General features: G+C 42.3%; 1 protein-coding gene and 1 long non-coding RNA gene across 2 annotated transcripts in view; both read left to right on the plus strand.

The window, feature by feature from the left end:
* Positions 1-25,057, plus strand: part of LOC148356135 (uncharacterized) — a 125,855-nt gene that overhangs the window by 61,554 nt on the left and 39,244 nt on the right. The gene's annotated exons all lie outside the window — the stretch shown is intronic.
* On the plus strand, positions 2,575-6,600 carry LOC148356136 (uncharacterized). Its single transcript, XM_088347860.1, has 2 exons — positions 2,575-3,270; positions 4,070-6,600. The coding sequence occupies exons 1-2, from the start codon at positions 2,830-2,832 to the stop codon at positions 6,065-6,067; spliced, it is 2,439 nt and encodes an 812-aa protein (XP_088203986.1). The 5' UTR covers positions 2,575-2,829; the 3' UTR covers positions 6,068-6,600.

The raw sequence follows: 25,057 nt of genomic DNA on the forward strand, positions 1-25,057 counted from the left end.
TAAAACTAATATAGGTGGAAAGCTCATACGATGCTGACAATGTTGTGGTAAATACACTTGCATTTGAAGAATAGATTTGCATACATGTAGAAATGTAGAATAGATTTGCATACATGTAGAAATTTAGAAAGACTTGCTTACAGGTGTGGGAAAAGGCTGGGTAGACATCCTTGAAGATACTCTTGGCAGACATTAAGTTTCCTTGAAGATAGCGTGCAAGGGACGGGACACTCTGTACTTTATACGTGATACAGGACCGCCTTTTGGGGTGTACTCAATCGAAGCCTAATCGTCACTACCAGCTTTAAATACATTGTCATGTTCCTAGCTCTGTGAGATCTTTATTGACGCATCAATAAAGTGACATCTCCCTCCGTAACGAAGCTGGCTCCTGTCCATTTCTCTTATCCACATATGAGAAGACTTTTCTCTCGATTATCGGACCTCCAATTTCTCCAACAACAACACCCTCAGTGACACATTTCAATGATAATACAGTGGAACCTCGGTTTTCGAACACCTCTCAGTTCGAACAAATCAGAGTCCGTTCAAAAATTTCGAGAAATTCTTTGCTGTTGGGTCAAAAAATCGGAGTTAGAGTGCCGGTAATGCGTGAGTGCGTACGCTAGGGTGCCATGCTGAGCGGCGTACGGGTGTAGATGGCTCTCTTCCTGACCAACTGTTATCGCGTGCGGACGTGCTTCGTTTTGCTTTCGCTTTTAATATAAAAAGAAGGCAGAAGCAAGTGTCATTAGATCGGTATTTTAAGAGAAAAGAACATCCTTCCAAACAATAATTTTCCTTCCTCCTCCATCCCTCTCCCCACCGTCCACCTGCGCCTTCTGCTGACCACCACAAAGGTAAGAAATCCTATTCATAATTCTTTTCTTTATCCCTTTTTTTTTTTTTTTTTACACGTTCATATTAGCGTAATCTTTCGTACGGAAGATTACGCTAATGCGCATGTACAATTAGCCTGGGTTAGCTTTATGTTTTCGTTAAACATTCAGGGTGTTGGAACGGATTAAAACGATTTACATTATTTTTAATGGGAAACATGATTTCGGTGATCGAACAAATCGGTTTTCGAACAGGGTTCTGGAACAGATTATGGTCGAGAACCGAGGTTCCACTGTAACTCCATAGATGTGAAGAAAACAATCCACAGAATCTCTGCAATCACCCAAGTTCAGTATCGTGCACCGTGACGTCCTTCACAGCCTCAAGCCGCTTTCAAATTGTTTCTTCCACAATGGCAGTACTTCAGCCTTTAACCTTTTAAGATGGGGCCTGGAATCCAAGACGGGTGGAATTTATCAATAAAGCTGTCGCCTTTGAATTAACCTGGCCGGGCATTAATCTGCCCCCGGTCATCAATCTGGTGCTCCGGGGCTGCCAGTTGACCTAAATGGAGGCCGGCCAAACTCTGCCCCGAACAAGACGCAAACATTCCACACATCATCCCGAGAAGTGACCGGGTAGGAAAATGGATGGTGTCCCGGAGTGGAGGGACTTCCTGTCACGGTCCCCGTGGACGCAGGCTGGTAATTATGGATAGTGGTTTGGACCATCTGTCAGGAACAACCGGCAGGCAGATTGATATCGGGGAAGAAGCCCAGTCCTGTTAGTTTCACCCGTTCCCTTCACTTAAGCTCCTCAGGATGCGATTTGGGAAACGGCGAGCCCGCTCGTTCATCATTTCTCTTTTTCTTGTCCCGGTGGAAAGTGGCACTTCACGCCTGCATGGGCGCATCCGCCTGCCAAAATTCTGAGGTCCTTTCGCACGGGGACCCACTTTAGAGCTAGCATTTATTTATTCCCAGGCACAAGATACATTCTTTGCAAGCGCTTCTACATGGTGACGTTGTTTACCCAACATAACTCCTGACTATTACTATTCTTGTTGTACAAGCCATAAAATTGAACTTATTCAGGTCCATTTTTTATATCAATGGGGAAATGTCTAGTAAAGAAAAACACATCGTGCCACGATTCATTTTCGGACTCTGTCCACAGCTGTTGATCTTAATCAACGATCGCAGTAGTCAATATTATTTAAATAGGCATTGACGTAAAGGCATTAATGATAGCAGTGTTCTGGTTTGCCCGCGTCCCTGCGTCCTAGGCGCATCATTTTTGCTGGGGACGCATCGTCTCAGATCAACATGCGTCCCCGGGACGCAACTTTTTTGACACAAAATTGTCATTATTACCCGATTCAATTTTTTTTAAACAAAGATTTACGGCACTCCGAACTTTGCGTCAGGCAGATCCGGCAGATGTTGTTTTGGTCTCGCTGTTCGAGTTTTTGTCTGCACGCCGATCTCTTCTGTGGTGAAAAGTCCGTCTCTTTTTAGAGAAGCGGCTTTTTCGGCTCAATTCATTCAAGAGAGCCGTCTCTCAAACGGCTCACTTGTTTTGAGGCATTATATTACGAATGATGATGTTGTATAAAGGAGTTAAGAAAAAATGGAAGTATAAAAGGAGAAAATGGAAAAAAGACAGGTTTGTGGTTATCCCTTGAATCGGTATATTACCAACAATAATTTGATGCAGAAAATGAATTCATAATTCAGGGATGTGATTTTTCCGCTAATTCGCGGAATTCCGCTTTTTTTATCTCCAAAAATAAAATTTTAAAATTTCCGGTGTTTTAATTGGTAAAAAAAAACGATTTCGTCTCGACAGCATGCCATTTGAGTGTTTCCGTAACTGAAATGAAACGTACTTGCGATTGGTTGAAGTCTCGTGTTGACCAATAAACGCGCTTGTTATAGGAGTGTGCCATTGTTCATTTCTCACACGTTTTTGCCGGGTGTTTAAAGAAAGATGTCCGTGATCGAACGCAAAGATGCTCCGCGAGCTAAAGAAATTGATAAGATTGTAAAAAACAAGTTTCGATGGGACTGGTTGGAGAAGGAATTATCTACGAATGTTGGAAAGAAGACTGTGACGAATTTGTTCAATGACTTTATTCGGAAGATCGATCGTGCCGGGAAAGCACTTTGCATTTGGTGTCATGATACCATCGACTATGGTGGGAGAGGTTTCAAAGCTCTTGAAAGTCACGCAAAGAGCAAAAAACACGTGAAAGAACTCCAGTCAAGAACGACAAATTATTCCATCGCTGGAAGTTTCGGTGCCCAAACGAAAACTCCAAAACTTTACGGCCTCCATCCCTTATTGACATCACAATCGGAAGCGGTAATAAAGAGACGTGATCCACCCCAACAACCTGTACCAGTTGCTGATAGAGTCGTGAATTTTGAGGTAGGTGGTAAACTTTTCAAATTTATTTGACAGTTTTCCCATTTTTTTCGAAAATATTATAACGTAATAAAAATGGCCATAAATATTTAACAATTACAATAATAGATTTTCATGTGTACATTACACCAACACTTTACTGTAGGGCCTATACTTATTGTACTTTCATTTATCAAATACTTGGATACGCTGCTATTAAAGAAATAAATTATTACATTTAAAATATGATTTAGGAAATTTAAAAATATTATTAAGCCTAATAGTAATCAAAACTATTGTCAGTATTTATATTTTTTAAATTAAGTACTTGTATGATATTCTACCATTGATTTTCTTAATGGCCACGATATTATTATGGTACATAATTTACTTAATATTAATAACATGGTTAATCATTGACACAAACTCAAATGAATGCTGCATGTTTGCACTTTTTAGGTTTCAAGATGTTGAGTGTCTTGATGTATGCAGTTACAGAGATGATCTTAGTCGAATGCATGATTGTGTTTTTATCAGAGCTTGCTGCATGAGGTATTTTATGTTTTTGTTATCCATTATGTATTAAGAATGATTGATTAAATGATTTATTGCATGGTAAATATTATTTCCAATGGTTTGTAGCTAATTTTCAACATTTTTTTGTCACCATAATAAATACTCTGACATGTGAATGTGCATGAAAGTTTAGACTAAATCCTTTTTTATTTACTTTGGTCGCATGACATTTTGGATTATAATTCAAATAATTATTTAAATTATTTAATTGTTTACTGATTATTGTTAAATTTCTTTTATTCTTCAGGCAATGCTGTTGGGAGTGCTGGCCGAAAATTCTCTTCCGTTCACCATGGCCCCAAAGCTCATCACACTGTCAAAGGAACTGGCAAGGGATCCAAAAGCTCTGAATGGACTGTCCATGGATAGAACCAGTGCATCCTACAAAACAAAGTATGGCCTTGCCCATACTATGCTTGATGAGACTTTAACAAACTTAAGATCCTCCCACTTTTCAATGAACATTGATGAGTCCACCAGCAACAATCTACACCGTGTCCTGTGTGTTCTCGTCAGCTATTTCTCCCCGTCGACAAAGTCTGTTGTGGTGGAACATTTAGCATCTTTGAGTGTTGTTAAAGTTGACGGCAAATCTCTCTTTGATGAACTCTCAGCCCTCATGACCAAGAACAATATTCCCTGGAGCAATTTGGTGTCTGTGTTGATGGACTCATGTGCAGTGATGCGGGGTTCCAAATCTGGAGTTGAGACGCGTTTGCGAGAGGGACCAGCACCACATCTCCTTGACATAGATGGGGATACCTGCCACCACATCCACAACGCCTCTAAGCATTTTTGCAAGCCATTTGAGTACAAGATTGAAGGACTCCATAATGATCTCTTCAACGATTTCAAGTGGTCAACCGATCTGAAGGAAGCTCTTCAAGAAATTTGCTTTCTGACAGGCATCACCTTCACCATGCCAGAGAGATTTGTCAGCCATCGATGGCTTTCAAACTATAATGTTTCAATGTCCACCTTACGCCTCATGGATGTCTTTACCATCTTCTACTATGCATTTCTTGGCAGAGGAGATAAAGAACTCTATCTTCCCACCATCATGGCCATCTACCACAAGAAGGATCTTTCAAGAGAAGTCAAAGCCAAACTCAAAGACATACAATCAGCTTTAGGCCAAAAGAACATGACTGAGGAAGGAAGGAAGAGGAAGCAGAGGATCTATGAGAAGATATTCTTCACAAGATTGGATACGCTTCTCACCCTCAACCTGTACACAGCAGTTCTGCCCTTGCTGAAGAACTATGTGATCACCTTTGAGACGAAAACGCCAATGATCCACAAGCTGAACGACAAGCAAGTGTCCTTCTTCAAGAAGTTCTTGTCCTGTTTCCTAAAGCCAGAGTCCCTTCAAGGCTGTAAACTGACAGAAATTGAACTGAACAACAAAGCCAACCAACTCCGAGAAAATGATATTTTCTATGGTGGTGTCACCAGCAAACTGATGGATTCTTCTAACAAGTCGTCAGTTGTGTTCAAGTTCAAAGCCAAAGCCAAGGCAGCATATCTGGCATGTGGTCTGTACCTTCAGAAAAAGTTGCCCATGAACAGCAAGCTTCTGAGAGCAGCCTCTGCCATTGACCCACTTGCCAGAGGACACAGCTCAACTTTAAACCAACTGAAGAAGCTGTCGTCGTTGGTCACCAATGTCCTTGATGAGTCAGAGCTGGGGAACTATGATCTCGAGGTGAGAGAATACCAGTTGGACAGTGAGTTGCCAACACCTTTGGACTCAGAGGGGAAGGCAATTGCACTGGATCGTTGGTGGGCCCAAGTCTTTGCTGTTGGAAGATACCCAACCCTGGCCAAGATGGTGAAGGCTCTCATGAGTTGCTTCCATGGGCCGCAAGTAGAGGGGGCTTTTAGTGTCATGGGTGATGTCCTGAACCCCAAAGCATGCAGAATGGACATAGCCACATACAGTTCTATCCAGACTGTAAAATATGCCCTAAGAGCAAGAAATACCACCTCTGTCAGCCATTTTGGAAGGAAAGACATTCTGATGGATCCTGTGCAGTCCATACTGTGCCTAAATCTGAGGACATCCTCCAAAAGGTACAGGGAGGAGAAGGATGCAGAAGCAGCTATGTTGTCTGCAAAACGAACAGAACTTGCTGTGAAACAGGACACCCAAATGAGCAAGGCTGCCTCAAGAAGAACCATCAAAGCTGCACAGAAGCAGGCTAGAAAGACCCATTCCAAAGCAATGAAGTCTAGGAGGAAGTAGTGTTTGGGTCATGTGAATGGATTTAGCTGTGTCCCGACGGATCACCACCTTATCGTGGTGGGGCACTTTGCGCGTCTCCATGACCCCCAGAGCTATGTCGGCGGGAGTCTCGTACTCCTGGTAGGGTTACCCAAGCCGAACAGGTCGAAGGGTAGAGTCCAGACTAAGAGTGATCCCAAAAGCTGGTGGCGGCACGCTTTGAGGCGGTTTCCTACAGACCTGGATCCCGTTAGCCGCCTGCAGTTGTAGAAAGATGCCGGTCGTCTAGGGTCTCCCTTGCCACTGGAACCATCTTCTTTACAATTAAGATAGTGGCGTTGGGGAAATGTTTTTTAATGTGACTGATTTTGAGTTGACTTAAACTGTAATTTTATATGGGATAGTTCAATATACATTGAAAATTTATGCTGTTGTCTTGTCTATTTCTTTGTCATCTGAGTGCATTGAAAGTACTTAAAAAAAACCATGAGCTCCGGGGGGGGGCTTCGCCCCACTTTTCCCCCCACCAGGGCACTGCCCTGGTCCTACCTGGTTTCTCCCCCCCCCCCCCCCAGCTAGCAATCACCCCCCCCCCCCCCCCCCCCCGCTAATTTTCAGATAATTTCACTTTGGTCAAATCACATCCCTGATAATTTGATGATTAAAACTGAATGAAAATATAGATTTTTATTATATATTTGTCGCCGATTTACAATTTCAACCTGGATAAGACTACATTTTGGGGAGCCATAGATCTCTGTTGGGACCCATCGATTTTTGAGCATGCGACTCATCACTTTCACGGGTAAAATGAACACTGATGACAGTAATCCCTTGTTTCTCGCGGCTGTCGCATTCCAAAAAGGAAAAAAAAATGCCATGTAGAAGCATTTATTTGTCCATTTATCAAATACTACATTATACATTTAAACCAAAGAACAAACTCTACTTACAGGCTTAAGTATTTTTTTTCAACAGATAAAAAAAAAAAAATTACAAACAACTTTTGTACTGTAAAAAAATCTTTCTGCTCTACTGTATTGCGCTATAGCGTTGACAATGATTTCAGGACACTCTTCTTTTTGCAGCTTATGTTGCCATCATTCTGGGGAAAAACAAATACGTGGCATGAAAATGCTATTACTTCTTTTTTAGCGTGTCAACAAGTCCAAGTTTGTTTGCGATAGAAAGCGCCTTCCTCTGCCTTTTAGTGCTGTTTTACGTACAAGAATAACTTCGACCGCGGCATGATTGACACACAGGCAGAAAAGGGGCGGGCGACTGTTTAGCCACTCAGAATGCAGAACATAATGCGCAAGAAGAAAATACTTTAATGGAGTTGTATAGGTTTGAAACTTGAAAAATAGAATTCAAAACAGTAAAATTTGGAAAAAAAGTAAATTGTTTTTTTTATCAATTGAATATTCGTTTAAAGGCAGTTTTTCTTCATTGAATGTTCGTTTCAAGCCCGTTTTTGATCAATTGAATATTCCTTTTGTCATGATTACTGATGTGACTCAGCTGTGCCCGCTCCAATGGCGCCAACTGCCACGGGTTCTGATTGGCTCCCTGTCACCATTTAAACCCAGTCCTGTCAATCCCCTTTTGTTAGTCCGTCTGCGAACCTCGTTGAACACTAGGCAAGCCTTTCTCGACCCTGACTGCCACCTGTCCTGTTTTTTGCTCCCGTCTGTCCCCAGCTTCGACCCGTTTTTGATCCTGACCACGTCTGCTCTCCCGTCTCGGCTTTCGAGCTCTTTTTGTCCCTGACGAAGTCTTCTCTCCTAATCTGGCATACGACTCGCTTCCGATCCTGGCCACATTTTTGCTTTCCTGTCCTGGCTACCAACCCGCATTTTCCGTCCCTGACACCGCCATCGCTCCACTTCCGCGTTCGGAGCACAATCCGAGTACAAGAGCGACTTGCTTCCCGCGTCCAGCAAACACCGGATCGTGGACGCATCCCTTTCTCTTTCCTCCAATACAATTTGTGAGAAACGCAACGCAAGTGGGTCCTGTTTCCGTCCTGGTCCTGACACCTTTTTTAATTGGATGATGTCACTCTTGGGCTTCCATATTAAAATACACCCGAGCCTCCACAGACTCTGCCGCTATGCCGCAAATAACACTAGCCAGGCGAAAGGTGCTAGGAATCAAATGGACGAGACCATTTCAAGGCAGTTGCGTTGGTCACATATTTGTTTTGTTTTACTTTTTAAGCTTATTCTGTCCTTTATTAATGAAACGAGAATGATAAAAATGCTGTCGTTTTTGGGGGTGCTTAAACACCCCCAAAGATGAACTGGTTATGCCCAAGATATACATATTTTTTATCAAATGTAACCCTAGCTCTTACGGTAGTTTTAATTCCGTGCGCCTTATTGGTCAGTGCGCCTTATATATGAATGAAAAGGATATTTTTGGAGGGTGGATCTTATAATTTGGTGCAACTCAAAGTGCGTAATATATACCATAAATTCCGGACTACAGAGCGCACCTGATTATAAGCCGCAGCCACCACATTTTAAGAGGAAAACCGATTTTTTTACATACACAAGCCGCACCTGTATATAGGCCGCATGCGCCCACATTTAAACATGTAACACAAACACAAAATTAACCCAAACCCGACTTCAAGTTCCGCGATTAAAACAAAATGTCCTTCATTAAAGTCCACAGTGGGCAGCACGGCGGCGCAGTGGTTAGCGCATGTGCGGCACAGTTCATGTCTTGGGAACCTGTCGTTGGTTCAAATCCAGCTCCAGAGTTTGTATGTTCTCCCTGTGCACTCCGGTTTCCTCCCACATTCCAAAAACATGCATTTCAGGTGAATTGCCCGATCCAAATTGTCCCTAGGTGTGAATGAGCGAGTGAGTTGTCTGTCCCCGTGTGTCCTGCGATTGGCTGGCAACCAGTTCAGGGTGTCCCCTGCCCACTGCCCGATGATTGCTGGGATGGGCTCCAGCACCCCCGCGACCCTACTGAGGATAAGCGGTGTAGCTAATGAGATGAGAGATGAGATGAGAAGTCCACAGTCCAAAAATCACAGCCGGCAAAATGAACGGAAAATGATACCGAACTTAAGGTTTGACCTGCAGAGTCCAGGTCCCGTTGAAAGTAATCCAAGGGAAAAGGTATATTTCCAAAGGTAAGGGTGGGAAAAATATATCAGATGAACACATTTACTCACACAACTCCTTTTTCTTTAACCAACTTTTTACCTCTTCTTTCCTTGTCTGTCCCTCACCTTTAGCGGTCCCCACTTAAACTCGGCACTCCGCGTTTGTTCCGCCCCTCTTTTTTCGTTCACCCGTGCAAAACATATCAGAATAAGTGTCTCAAATAAATACAGATAAATACATTACAAAAATATACAGTTGCAAATACATATTATACATGGCTTACACATATTTACAAAGAAAGACGGTACACCGAGAGAGTTTTTAAAGCTTTAATAATAATAATATAGCTTTGACAGGGCAGTTAATGGTAGCAACACTCGAGCGCCGCTAGCGGCCGTTAGAAAAATGACATCAATTGGCCGCATCACTGAATAAGCCGCAGGGTTGAAAGTTAGGGAAAAAGGTAGCGGCTTATAGTCCGGAATTTACGGTAATGTTTCTCTGTTTTTGTGACCTCTAAGCAGCTTAAGAAAATGCAGGCGACAGATGTGAGTCTAAAGCTGCGAGAGACAGAGGATGTGCTTCACATGCCAGTCTGCTGATTGCAATTAAGTCAAGGAAATTGGGAGCGGGTATTATTCCCTCATTAAAGCCGAGTCGTTATTCACCTCCCACACTCCTCTTGCATCATCAGCAACAACCTCTCCACTTAATCGTCTTTTAAAATTTTCCCCAAAGGGCCTGTCATTCTTCTTTCAGATTCCCTTTAAAATTGTTGCGATTTTTTTCATATGGTTTCAACAATCTGGATGTTTGTCCGGCAGCCAAAACCAAAGGACCAAAAAGTTTGGTAAAAACTCGAAAACAGACCCAAAGGTGAAAACAGTCTGGAAATATAGGATTTTAACCTGGAATAAAGATACGTCATTAGAATATGTTGCAGCCTGGTCATCCTGCAAAGGGGATGACCTCATGTGTGGCCCCTTCATTTTCCTCATGTTGAAGTTTTTGAGTTTTTCCCTGTCCTCATGTAGGTTTTAGATCAGGGGTTGGTGTCATATTAGACTGTGGTTTGCAATAGTCTGTGGTTTGTGCAGCCTTTTGAGACTCCTTGTAATTAAGGGCGCCACAAATAAACAGGACTTGACTTGAAACATGACTTTATAGTCATGACAGAGTGTCATGAAATTCAAAGCCCCATATAGTGCACGCACACATAGTACAAATACCAATAAATGTAACTTGAAGTTTTGGACATGTTTAATAATGATTTAGTTGCCACACTTGGGATTATGGTTGCTCACTGTCGTTTCAAGCGTTGCTCACCGACTTTGTGTGAACGCTCAGAACCGTAAAGAAAATGACAGGGAACATTGGCGACTAAAGAGTCCTTCGCCGTTGTTGTTTCAGCCGCCCTATTTGCCTTCCGTGTGAATCATGGATACCCTCACCACGGTGGGCGTGGCTTAACGCTCTGTCGGCTCTATTAATTGATGCCGAGCTGGTTGCATAAATGCGCCTCGACCGTTCACACAGTAATCGCATTCCGAAAAGGTCGCATACGTATCAGATTTAGGACCACATATGGCTCTAGTCTTAAAAAAAGCAAATACGGCCCTAAAATTGGATAGAGGTGGTGTCTGTGCAAAAAAAACTCAATTTCCTTGCAGTATGAACCTAGCCATAAAGTCACCGTTCAAAGTCTCTATTTTGCAGCATTTTGACGAGAAAACGAGCGTTCGCCCGTCTCGTCGCCTCGACGCATCTGTTAGGGTTCGGCAGTCGCCACGGCAACAGCTCGCGGCCAAGAAGCAACGCGGCCGAGAGGGCGGGGCGTTCGAAGAGCAGGATTAGTCTCATCTTCCCATCCAAAGTGTTTTTCCCGGGCGCCGCTTGTTCCTCTAATTTACGACACACCTTTCGTCCCAGAGTATTAATTTGCGCGCGGCTTTCCTGGCACGAGAGCGGCGAGCTCACCGAACCCCGTTGTCGCGCGGGGCGTCCTCCGTGCCCTTGTCGGAGCTGCCGGATTGACGAGCGCCACAATTAGAAGTCCGTCAATCGGCGTCTGGAGCGTGACCGGGAATGCATCTCATGAATATTGACTGTGCCTTCCCGACACAGAGTTAAAGCTGCTCTGTACAAATAGGAATGTACTTTTTCGATTATATGGTGCACCCCAAAATACTATCTTCATATATAAGGTGCAGTGATCTATCAGGCACATGGAATGAAAACTACTTTCAGGGCCAGGTTTAAACAAAAAAACTAAAAGCGACATACAAAAGTCAATTCCATTGAAGTTGGGAAAAAGTTTAAAATGTCAGTAAAATTAGAATAGAATGACTTGCAAACCTTTTCTAACCCATATTTAAATGAATACACCACAAAGACAAGATTATCCATGTTCAAACTCATAAACTTTATTTCCATAAGCAAATAATGATAAACTTAGAATTTTATAATTGCAACAAGTGCCAAAGTAGTTGGGAAAGGGGCTTCTTCACCATTGTGTTACATCACCTTTCCTTTTAATAACACTCAATAAACGTTTAGGAAGTGAGGAGACTAGTTGTTGAATCGTTGATAGTGGAATCCTTTCCCATTCTTGCTTTATGTACAGCTTCAGCTGTTCAACAGTCCGGGGTCTCCTTTGTCTTATTCTGCGCTTTATAATGCGCCACACATTTTCAATGGGAGACAGGTCAGGACTGCAGGCAGGCCAGTCAAGCACCCGCACCCTCTTACTACGAAGCCACGCTGTCGTGAGACGTGCAGTGTGTGGCTTGGCATTATCCTGCTGGAAGAAGCAAGGGCGCCCATGGTAAAGATTCTGTTTGGATGGCAACATACTTTGTTCCAAAACCTGAATGTACTTTTCTGCATTAATGGTGCCTTCACAGATGTGCAGGTTACCCATTCCTTGGCCACTCATGCACCCCCATACCATCACAGATGCTGGCTTTTGCACTTTGCGTGCATAACAGTCTGGGTGGTTCTGTTCTTCTTTGGACCGGAGGACACGACGTCCACAATTTCCAAACACAATTTGGAAAACTGACTCATCAGACCACAGAACACTTTTCCACTTTGTATCAGTCCATTTTAGATGGGCTCGGGCCCAGAGAACCCTGCGGCGTTTCTGGATGTTGTTGATGAATGGCTTACGCTTTGCAACATAAAGTTTTAACCCACACTTACGGATATAGCGTCGAACTGTATTGACTGACAGTGGTTTTCCAAAGTGTTCCTGAGCCCATGTGGTGATGTCCTTTACACATTGATGTCGGTTCTTAATGCAGTACCGCTTGAGGGCTCGGAGGTCACGGGCATTCAATAATGGTTTACGGCCATGCCGTTTACGCACAGTGATTTCTCCAGATTCCCTGAACCTTTTCACAATATTATGGACTGTAGATGATGATATCCCTAAATTCCTTGCAATTGTACTTTGAGGAATGTTGTTTTTAAACTGTTCAACAATTTGCTCACGCAGTTGTTCACAAAGAGGTGAACCTCGCCCCATCCTTGCATGTGAATGACTTAGCTTGTTCGGGTCTCCCTTTTTTATACCCAGTAACAACTCTCACCTGTTGCTAATTCATCTGTTCACCTGCAAATAGTTGGTTGATTTCCATTCATCCACTTTCTGAGTAGTTATTGACACCTGTCCCAACTATTTTGGCACGTGTTGCTGTCATCAAATTACAGAGTTGATGATTTTCTCCCAAAACAATAAAGTTTATGAGTGAAGACAATAAATATGTTGTCTTTGCTGTGCATTCATTTAAATATGGGTTGAAAAGAATTTGCAATTTACTTGGATCAATTTTTATTTGCAATTAACACACTTTCCCAACTTCATTGGAATTGAGTTTTGTATATGTGCATTCAATATACCACTGATCACTTTGAATGCAACGAAAATGGAACCCGGATCACGGCACAGTGTGCAGACGGCATGAGGTCTTCACACTATTTTTAGTCATGGTGCCAAATTGTTGATATTATTTTTGAGTCTGGCCGCGAGAATACTGTCAGACATTAAATCGGTCCGTTAAAAGAGCCATTAACATTCTAAAAGACAATTCCCACTCCGGCCACCAGCTCTTTGACCCGTTTCCCTCTGGTAGATGCTACAAAACTAGGACAAACAGGCTCAGGGACAGCTTCTTCCCCAAGGCCATCACCACCCTAAACAAGCATACAAATATCTTGTGACAATTTTGGCTTCATTTCTCCTATTGATACACCTTGAGAATCATATTAGGTTTTTAAAATGGCCGCTGCTAAATGTTATTGCACTCATATTCAATGCACTCTTCTCCACTGCGTTATTATCATGATAACCAGTTTCTCTAGGCACTATGTTGTAATTGTGATTTCTAAGAACTTTTCAGCCTCATAGTCTTTTATCATTTTTCTCTTTAAAGCCTCTATAGGACATATTTTACCCTGGAGTGCCATGTCTAATCTCCTTGCATACAATGTTTCACAACGTTGATAGATAGATAGATCCTTTATTCATCCCCATAGGGAAATTCACACTTCCAGCAGTATCCTTGGGTTGAAAAATTAATACAAAAATACCCAATATAACGTTTCGCTATACAGTATTTAAATACTGTTACGGAAAATACACACTGTCATAAAAATAGGGTCATATGCAAATGTGGGGGTGGGGTTTCATGTGGGCTCCAACTCGCCCGGGTGGAGTTCAAGAGCCTCATGGCATGAGGAAGAAATGATCTCCTCAGTCTGTCTGTGGAAAAAGACTGTGACAGCAGTCTGTCGCTGAAGCTGATAACGATGACATTAAAGACAATTCTTATTCTAAAGAGATAAACGCAAGTTCCTGATGGTAGTGTTGTTTTCGAGTCTAAAGACTTAGTTTGCAGACCATTAGAATGCGGGCACACTCTCGATGGCGAGCGGAGGAATGCGGTTAAAGAAAAAATCAGAAAATAGAGCGGTATCTAGTCATGACACTGGCTTTTTTCATTGCATTTAGCTCTTTGCTTCTAATCGGAATGTGTACTCTACTCCCACGCGTAGGGACGCCCCGATCCAAGAGCGCTCGTCTCAAATGCAAAGGAGCTAAATAGAACCCAAAGGCTCATTTATTGACTTCTTTATTTTATCGAGTGGAGTTTCTTTCCCGTCGGTGAAATCTACATTTAGATTGAACGCGAATAGAATCCTCTCTGTAAGCCCTCAAATGTGAGTCTGGCGTGGCTAAACGGGATCCTTGAGGCTATTCGTCGGGCAAACGAAGCGAATCGGATGATGTCCGTGTTGTCAGGTGCGCCTGCGAGTGTTGGTCAGCAAAAGTGGTTATTAATCGGGACGAGCCAGGAAAACTCGCTTCTCCGACGGCAGCGCCTTATGGAAATCTGCCCGCGTGGCGCTTTTGGGACAAAAACCAGATCAGGGTTTCAGAAGCTTTTTTTCTGACCTCGCAGAAGGCTCATTTCTACGTCGTCCCGCTCGACTCCAGCCCAAACATTTCTCCAGTTTTCGCTCGCCTGCTTTAAGCCACAATATTTGACAGCCGTAGAAAGACAAAACAAAAGACAGTTTCATAACCGTTCCCAATAGATTCCTGTCTGTGTTTGCAGCCAAGCTGCCAGCGCATTGTTGAAGGAGAACGGCAGAATTCTTGTCACTTTATACCAGTCCCTCTTCATTATTTTCTGTCTTCTGAGCTAGCAAAAACGGTTAAAATAATTCAATTTAAGTTGCGTGTAGTCTGTTTCCAGGTATAATGAACTCAACACGGATAAAAGGATAAACTCGCCTCTTCATTTTAATAATTTGTTAAAAAAAATGGATTGACCACCCACATTTTGCTACGTATAATTGCTGAGGACAAAACAAAGATTGCTCAAATCGCCTCTGTCCATGCCAAACCGATGCATTTGGCACATTTTTCGTAGAAAAAAATCTCAAGCGCTGATTAGGTTTTCATGTCTTTAGGTGACAGCTTCATTTTTTTTGGCTTCATGCAGTCCGTTGCCAACATTTTTAACAAAGCAAGCACACCAGTTTTTGGTCGGCTCCTTCCGTGATCGCAGTGAAGTGCTCCATACACTTTGACAAACGTCCTCGTCTTAGCTTTTGTTTTTCTTTTTTTACCACCATCTCTATTTGCCTGTCTCTGCATCCGTGTTAAACATTTTTTATATCTTCAAATGGGAGTGGAGGCTAAACGTAAACAAAATACTCTGCCAATAAGAATGCTGCTGCACCGTAGTCTATTGGAGGTGAACTTTATTCTGAAAAAGTACACCAAAAAGTTTTCTGAAGTCAAATGCGATTGTGCCCCCCTTTAAGCTTCAAAATTTAAGGTTGTCTTTATTGTTATTAACATAAAAATCCAATCAAAAATTCTTTGCAGTTTCAGTGTGCAAGTTTGCAAAAAGAATTCAAATTTACATTGGGAGTTCGGAAGAAAATCTAATCAAATCAAATATTTACATTTTTATTTATATATTGTAGAGCAAATTAGCCCAGCACAAAAATGACTTCCACCTTCTTTGTTTCAAATAACTCACGTTGTTTCCCCCCCATCATGTGTTAATACATTGCTATTTCCATTGTCCTGCTTCATTCAACCCATTTTCTTGGGACTAGTAATTCATATCAGAACTCAAAGAAGTCAAAGTAATAACATAATTAAATTTTTTATCATTGTAGAAAATTCTAGGTTCCTTCTGAGAAAAAAAGATTTATGGTGAAAAACAAGCAACACCTTGAGGAAAATTTGTTTACTGATTGAATTAAAGAATAATTTCTTTTAATCATAACGATTTACAAAATTAAAGCGAGAAAAATCATTCAATTTATATATATATACATAATATACAAAAAGGAGAGACGGTGTACATGTATTATTAGTTTTGCTTGTCAAAGGGGGAATACATTGAGGTAATCTTGGGTTACGTATGAGATCGCTCTCATTCTTCAGGAATTGCTTCACTATCTACCACCCAGGACTATAAAATGTCACCGTTGCCATGGCGCCCAATTGGCCCCGCCCGTGTGGCGCCAGCTGCGGCTCGTTGACAGATTGTCTTTATCCTCTATTTAAGTTCAGTGCTCTCACTCTTCCTTTGTCAGTCAGTCAACGCACCTCTGCCCCAAAGGACATGGATTCTGACTCGGTCCTGTTTTCTGTTATTTCCTGTCCAGTATTTTTCCTGTTTATTTTGTCCTGTTAAATATCGGTTTCCAGTTTTGTTCCTGTCTATTTTCGTCCTGTTTATTATTTTCTCCCGTTTTTGTTCCCGTCTAGTTTGTACTGTTTAATTTCGATATCCTGTTTTAATATCAATCCTTTCTGTCCCATCCTGTCTGGTATCGACCCCATCTGTCCAATATCTGCTCAGGCAATTGGTGTCGATCTCATCGGCCTCTGGCTTCCTGCCTTTCCACGCCAGAACGCTGCCTAACGTGCATGACTCCCTATTTCCCGTAAAATAAAAGTTTTTGTGAGAAACGTCACGCATTTGGGTCCTGATCCAGTCCCGGTTCATGACATAAAATGCCTGTTCATGGTGAAAAACTATTGATAATACTGTATATGGACAACTGAGAGAGCAAAACTCAAAGACTTTCTTCATATATATTCATAACAGTTCAAGTTTCCAATTTCTGTTACAATGCGTCCATGTTCAGTTCCTGGCTCTACTTCATTGTAATCCTGAATAATCCAAGTCCACTTTTTTGTCTTGTTTTTCATTTTTCATTGATATTTCATTGTCGTGACACATTTTTATAGTACCGTAAATTCCGGACTATAAGCCGCTACTTTCAACCCTGCGGCTTATTCAGCGATGCGGCCAATCTATGTCATTTTTCTAACGGCGCTCGAGTGTTGCTACCGTTACCTGCCCTGTCAAAGCTATATTATTATTATTATTATTATTATTAAAGCTTTGAAAACTCTCTCGGTGTATTGTCTTTCTTTGTAAATATGTGTAACCCATGTATAATATATATTTGCAACCGTATATTTTTGTAATGTATTTTTTTGTATTCATTTTAGGCACTTATTCTGATATGTTTTGCACGGGTGAACGAAAAATCAGGGGCGGAACAAACGCGGGGTGCCGAGTTGAAGTGGGGACCGCTAAAGGTGAGGGACAGACAAGGAAAGAAGAGGTAAAAAGTTGGTTAAAGAAAAAGGAGTTGCGTGAGTAAATGTCTTCATCTGATATATTTTTCCCACCCTTACCTTTGGAAATATACACTTTTTTCCTCGTATTACTTTCAACGGGACCCGGAATCTGCAGGTCTGCATCAAACCTTAAGTACTGGTATCATTTTCTGTTCGTTTTGCCGGCTGTGATTTTTGGACTGTGTACTTTAACGAAGGACATTTAGTTTCAATCGCGGGACTTGAAGTCGGGTTTGGGTTAATTTCGTGTTTGTGTTACATTTTTTAATGTGGGCGCATGCGGCTTATATACAGGTGCGGCTTGTGTATGTACAAAATCGGTTTTCCTCTTGAAATGTGGTGGGTGCGGCTTATAATCAGGAGCGCTCTATAGTCCGGAATTTACGGTAGATGTTGTTGGAGATTTGGGCTGTCCTGGGAAGAAAAGGCCAAGCGTAATCACTCCTACCATCAACAACAGAATTCCTGGTGGCCTGTGTGATACTCTGTCAATAAAGGGTTAACAGATAAAATATTTCACTTTTTAAGGACACCTTAAAGTCCACACCCCACCTTTAAACAGCGCTGCAGTCGCCATATGGTAAAAGACTCCGCCATTCCTTCTCATCGAGTTCGACGAGCAAAGCCGACATCTGCCATATTAAAAAAGTCATTATCAGAATGCATAAATATGTAACTGGCGCCGCCTGCATAATGAATGCGCTCTAATGCAAAATGTGGAAGGTATGAACCTCCACTTAGCAGGCGCGTGCCAAGCCAACAATAGGTGGGCTCCGCAGCCATAATTGAGCCGGCGTGCCGTTCCCGGGCTGGGGAAAATGCTAATCGCGCAAGAACGATCCTTCATTAGCCGCCTCATCCGTAAAAGCGGCCGAGACGGCTATAGGTGGAGGGATAGATTCCCGTCGTGGGGATTTCAGAGGGTCGACCTCACCTGAGAAGCGAGATGGCCGCCGAGGCACGCTCCGGTTTCAAAATCTCATTATCTTTATTGTCATGCGTAAGTTAGCAGAGCTGAGTAGTAACGAGTTACATTTACTCGAGTAAGTTTTCTACTTCTGGGAGTATTCTTAAATCACTATACTTTTTACTTAAGTAGATTTGTAAAGAAGAAACAGTACTTTAACTCCACGACCAGGGTTGAGTAGAGTTACTTTAACGGGATTACTTTCAATGACTTTTGGATGACGCCAATACCAAATATGCTCATAAAAGACAAAATAAACTAATTAGGAATAGAATGATGACTCACAACACACGGTAAGCTTTCTCTCCTGGCTTTGATCTCCGGCAAAACGAACATAAAATGCGACAGAAACAAAATGAAAATCAATCCAAAAAGCTTGCCGACATCATTTTTGCCGTTCCGTGTATTCCGTTACTCCCCAAGCCTGCACAAAATGGAGTCATTTTAGTCCTATTTAGTTTCTTTTGTCTTTTATGAGCATATTTGGTATTGGAGTCATCCAAAAGTCATTGAAAGTAATCAAGTTAAAGTAACCCTACCCAACCCTGGTCAAAATTTTATTCCTATTTTGTTTATTTTGTCTTTTACAAGCATATTTGGTATTGGAGTCATCCTTGTCATTGAAAGTAATCCAGTTCAAGTAACCCTACCCAACACTGGTTACGGTGTACTTGAGTAGGTTTTTAACTCCTGATTTGACTTCTTGAGTCATAATATTGTAATTAACAGAACTCTAACATGAGTCAGAAATTTGGAGCCTCCTCCGCACGCATGGCACGACATCTGACAGGCGACGTGTTTCTGAGTAACAGAGCGCCGGCTGCCTTTCAATTAATCATCCATCCCGTTTCGCTAATGTCGGGCCACGCGTTCGATGGAAGCTTTTCTGCAAAGAGGTCGGAAAGCGGACATCTTTGAGTATTCTATAGGAGGCTATCCTTCAGCCGGCCCCTCCCGGGAGCCCGTCGGGGTCACGTGATCCGAAAATTCCCGGTCTATGCCCGAGGTTGGGACACGTCGAAGGGAAGGTTCTCTGCGAGCGACCCCCATTTCTCATCGGGTGACACGTCCCCAACATCATTTTCAAACCTCCGTGCAGCCGCCCGCGCTGCTACATCTGCTCCAAATCCTATTTCCTGGCTTGCTGTGAAGCAAAATAGGATACTGTGTTGCTATAAGATTAGGACAGTCCTTCTAGTCAAGTCAAGTCATTTTTATTTGTGACGCCCTTAATCACAAAGAGTCTCAAAGGGCTGCACAGACCATAGATTATTGCAAAGCACAGACTATGATGACACCATCCCCTGATCTGAAACCAACATGAGGGCAAGGAAAAACTCAAAAACCTCAACATTAGGAAAATGACGAAACTTTGAGAAGGGACCGCACATGTGGTATCCCCCTTTCAGGATGACCAGACAGCAAAGGATGTTGCAATTACAAATAATAGAGATATTATCCACAAAAGTATAGGTTATTCATATGCTATAGAGTAGAAGTGTGTTTTAAGCTTAGATTGAAACATTTCCACTGAGGTTGCAGATCGGATCTCAGGGGGAAGAGCATTCCACAGCACCAAGGCACCCACTGTCGGATTTCTTCTTGGCTCTTGGGATCACTAGTAGACCGGCGCTTTCAGAACGAAGGCTTCGGACCGGAACATAGGGGGAAATTCAATCTGAAAGAGATTAGGGAGCAAGTCCATGCATGATTTTGTATAATACTAAGAGAACCTTGAAATCACATCTTAGGCTAACAGGGAGCCAATGCAGGTTAGCCAAAATCGGAGTGATGTGATCATACTTTGTTGTCTGAGTTAAAAGCCTGGCTGCAGCATTTTGTACCAGCTGAAGACTCTTGATTCTGGACTTCGGGAGACCGGAGGTTAGAGCATTACAGTACTCGAGACGGGAGGTAACAAACCAAGATTTATAATCTCTTTATCCAACTTCTTAATTAACTAAATTAATTAATTAATTTATTATTAAATTTCTTAATTAACTTCTCAATTATTTTCTCTTTGGAAAATCTTTTTTTTTTAGTGATCAAAAAATTCTAGGGTATCGACGTTGGGTAAGAATTCCGTTTTGCAATGTCAGAGAAATTATGAAACTATCAGAACATGCGCATCGAATACTACACTTTAATTCAACTATTCACATGAGTGATAAGATCTCCTGGCAACTGGCGTGAGGTGTGGTGTCATCTCGAATGTTTAAAGCAAAGGTTGCCTGGATGAGTCCCCTAGAGGCCGGTCAGAGTGATAGGAGCACCCCCCCCCCCCCCCCCCCAGAGCCTGGATTAATTTCAGATCTTTTGAGCCATCAAAGAGGCAAAAGAGGTCTGGCCTGGCCAGGGACAAAAAGCTTTGAAACAAGCCAGCGAGTGGACAAGAGGTCTGGCTTACAAGAGGCTGAGCATAATAAGCAAAGCAATCAAAAGAGTGATGAAGTCGGCAGCAAGTGTGCCAGAGTAGTCCGACTTAGCCAGTGTCAGAACCTGATCGAGGCAGCAGCCAAGCCAGTAGGACCCAACCAGCGACCTCAAAGAAAGCATTCGGCTACCGGCAGCCAACCATGGCTTTAACACACTGCATCCCGTGGCCCTCGTCCTGACCGGGTCTCCAGCCTTGAGGATTGCTCATCGAGCTTGAGTGACAGCTTAATTTATTTGGCTCCGTGCTGTTCGCTGCCAACATTTTTAAAATAGCAAGCACAATGGTCGTTGCTTGTCTCCCTCCAAGGTCACAGTGAAGTGCCACAAGAGGAGATTTTTCATTTTTCTGTTTACCCTGTCTAGCTTGGCCAGGTTTCCACATAACCAATGTTCCCTCTAATTTTCCTTACGGGTCTGAGCGTTCACACAAAGTCTGGAAGGAACGCTTGAAACAGCAGTGAGCAACAGCAATCCCAAGTGTGGCAACTAATCCATGATCAAACATGTCCAAAACCTGGCATCAAGTTACATTTTGCCGAGTTTCCGGGCAATGCAAACTAATTTAAATGTATTATTGTGTGCAAGAAATATTTGGTGTCTTTTGTTTCGGTTTTTGTAATTGTTTCTGTGTGTGTGTTTTTCTCCACTGTGTGTTAATTTCATTTCAAAAAGACAATGAAAAGTCTTTGAAAGTCTTAACTTAAGCTGTAGGAACCCTGCATACAGCTTTAAAATAAACAATACATTCATACAAAATAAGGGCAGCACGGCGGCAGTGGTTAGCGCGTGTGCGGCCCAGTTCTGAGGTCATGGGTTCAAATCCAGCTACCAACCTTCCTGTGCAGAGTTTGCATGTTCTCCCCGTGCTTGCGTGGGTTTCCTCCAGGCACTCCGGTTTACTCCCACATTCCAAAAACATGGGAGTCAGGTTGATTGGCCGGTCCAAATTGTCCCTAGGTGTGAATTAGTGAGCGAATCGTCTGTCCCTGTGTGCCCTGCGACTGGCTGGCAAGCAGTTCAGGGTGTCTGAAGATAGCTGGGATGGGCTCCGGTACCCCCTGCGACCATACTGAGGATAAGCGGTGCAGATAATGTAATGGATAAATACAAAATAAGACTTTTGCAGTCAATGGGCAGTAACATCGGTTCAAACTACTTGGCTGGGCCTACTGAAGCTGAGAGAACACGGCATAATATTGTCTTTAACATGAAACCAGACCGGATGTCAGCTCTTTGAATCTTTTACTGCCTGCCCTCTAACGGCAGGAAGGCGTATTAAGAAAAATCATAACTTTTCATAGAAACAACAAACAGGACAAGCCTGATATCTACATTTAGAAATATATATGACTGTTACCATTTTTTTTGTCATAATTTGGATTAATTACCTGCATTCATAGTTACCAAAAAATGCAACTAAAAATCAAATATTTAGTCACGATTTTGTTTTGTCCACTTTCACATGTTTTACTTTGTCAACTCACGCATGTCTTCTCTTCCCCGCACATGGCAAAATACCTCCTCTTCCGCCATTTTTGCGTCGAAACACTCGGGAATAAACATTGTTGTGGGTACATTTCACACTCTGCCCAATACTGCCAATTATATCTGGGTCTTAATTAGAGTGTGTTACTGCACGGTGGCCATCCCTGGAGTTCCTTTTCCTAGTCCACTTCCTCTGCAGTTATCCTCATTTGCAATGGGATGTTTAATTAGACCGTCTCATTACCGGCTGACTCCCCCCCGAATCCCTCTCGCCCACCCTGCCCTATACAAACACATATGCATTACGTACCATACGGATACAGTGCTGTGGAAAAAGTATTCACAGCAAATAGAAAATCAAGTTTTAAAATCTCAATTTCAATCATGAATGCACCCCAAAAAATCAAACTTATCGGGCTCTATGTGCCCGATGGGCCACCTTCGGCAGCGATAAATCAAACGTTTTTGAAAGTTGGTGATGAGGCTTTCACAGCACCAAAATGTATTTTCAATTTGCCATAACATTTCTTTCTCATGCCATGAGGCTCTTTAACTCCACCCGGGGGAGTAAAAGCCCACATTAAACCCCGACCCCACATTTGCATATTACACTATTTTACGTGGCACTATTTAAATACTCTATATCAACACGTTATATTGGGTATTTTTGTATTCTCTATATTTTATTTTATTTTTCAAGGATACTGTTGGAAGTGTGAATTTCCCTACGCGGATGAATACAGTATCTATCTATCTATCCATCTATCTCTCTCTGTCTTTGTCTCTGTCTCTTTGTCTCTGTCTCTCTCTCGCTCTTTGTCTCTCGCTTTGTCTCTCGCTTTCTCTCTCTCTCTCTCTCTCTCGCTTTCTATCTTTCGCTCTGTCTCTTGCTCTCACTCGCTCTCTCTCTCTCTCTCCTTCTCTCTCTCTCCTTCTTAGTCTCTTATTTGGATTTTTTTTGGCACTATGTTTTTGTTGACCTTAAATAGCAGTTGTGCAGTGAAAAAAAAAATTACTAAATCATCCAATTTTAATCATTTGAACTGCAGGAATAAAACGTTTTTGGAAGAAAAAAAACGGGGCTTTAGTGAACTTTAATGATTGCCCCAGACTTCTGCACAATATTTCCTTGAGTTGTCTGCGTGCTATTCCAATTGGTTCGATGATCTAAAACCTTTGTTAGTGATAGATATGCAAAAAACACAGAAGTCAGGAAAGGGGAAAATGCCTTTTCACAGCTTGATACGTCTTTTGCCATCTGATATGGATGAGGGCGTTTTGACTGGGCCGCACCGGATGATTTCTTATTCTTGAGCACGTGGGCGGCCTTGACGGAAGTACAGCCACTATTGCGCTACGTGCAAGTTTATCAACCGGCGTGGGTGTCTATGAGCGTTTGTGCAGTTCTCTCAGGGCGTTTGATTGACAGCGTGCCACCTCCCGAGGCAGAAAATCCATGGCCTTCCTTGCCCCCACCTTTCCTCTGACCGCTGTCTTTCCCCATCTTGATTTATTGTCATGCAAATGTCCTCGCAAAGAGGGCCAAACTCAGACCTCATTGGTCAGCCAGCTGTTGGAAAAATACAGAAAAGTCGATCTTTATCCGTATTGCTCTTTTTCCTGCATCTATGTTATGATTTTAACAAAAGTATAGACCGAAAGTATTTTTGCAGAAAATTCACGGGTGGTGTTATATGAAAATCCTTAAAGGTTGTTTAAGCTGTCCTTAAAAAGGTAAAAGCAGAAAATGTTCTCTATTGAGTAGTCTGTAAACTAATCTAGAAAGTCTATGACGGCCACGACGCAGTTTGCCATCTCTGCCGGCTGGTCCATGAAGGCGTTCACACGCTTCAGGTCCAACGCTGGTCCGCTGACTCCTCTCCAAATGGTCCTTCTCCTTCGTATCACCACCAGGCAGGCGGTCGGAAAAAGACAGGACAATACAGAATATGAGGCGGGCATCAATCATAAGCTTTGGAAGAGAAGTGTGTCTTAAGCGTTTTTGTTAGTGTAGCCTGAAAATGTTAAAAGTAAGAAAAGGCATGTTTCATATCCAGTCCAAACACCAATCCAAACGCCCTAAAAGGATGAGCAAAATAAGAGTTTATTTGTATTTTAGGAATGAGTTGACTGAGGCTGTGGTCATGACTTCAAACCTGGAGATAGGGGCAGAGAGTACCATAATTTGCGGACGCCACCTTTAATTTTGCCATTTTTTTGTGCAAGAAATCATTTTTGACAAGGAATCATTCCTCCTGTCATTTCTTTGTTAATCACAAAATCAATTTCTTCAAATGAATTGAATATTAGGTTAGCTTTTTTTCCAGTTTTTTTCGATCAGAAACGTCTGCTTTTGTGGTCACCAACTCGAGCTCTCGCTGACGGATAAAGACTGACAGTTTTGTAGGTTCAGCGCTTCTATTATCACATAAGAATATTTTATAGGTCTTAAAAGTCAGTCAAAATGCTTTACAGCGTTTATCAACAGAGCAGGCGCCGTACAGTATAATTTTATGTTGTTCTGTCATTTGACGACGTATGCCTTCTCCGTTCGCCGTGGCCCGAATAACACCGTGTTTATGTCCGTGTTTACTTTTGATTGACACAAACATGAACCGAACAAAATAGAAAACATTCCGTGCATATGCCCCGTTCAGGTCCAGGCATCTTCTCTTGTTTCTCAAAATATTTTCTTGAAAATCTTGTTAAAACAATCATTCGAAATCCTCATTTTGTCATGAATATGTGTATATACCAGGGGTGTCAAACTCATTTTAACACGGGAGGCCACATGATAGAACAAAAATTCTGTCGGGGGCTGG

This window comes from Urocampus carinirostris, chromosome 11, assembly GCF_059441175.1.
Source record: "Urocampus carinirostris isolate Australia breed hairy pipefish chromosome 11, RoL_Ucar_1.0, whole genome shotgun sequence".
In the NCBI taxonomy this organism is placed as follows: Eukaryota; Metazoa; Chordata; class Actinopteri; order Syngnathiformes; family Syngnathidae; genus Urocampus; species Urocampus carinirostris.

Bases quoted from the DNA above. Each gene is read 5' to 3' on its own strand.
- LOC148356136 (XM_088347860.1), top strand. From the start codon at position 2,830: ATGTCCGTGATCGAACGCAAAGATGCTCCGCGAGCTAAAGAAATTGAT. The intron at 3,271-4,069 runs GTAGGTGGTAAA...TTTATTCTTCAG, and splicing joins ATAGAGTCGTGAATTTTGAG to GCAATGCTGTTGGGAGTGCT.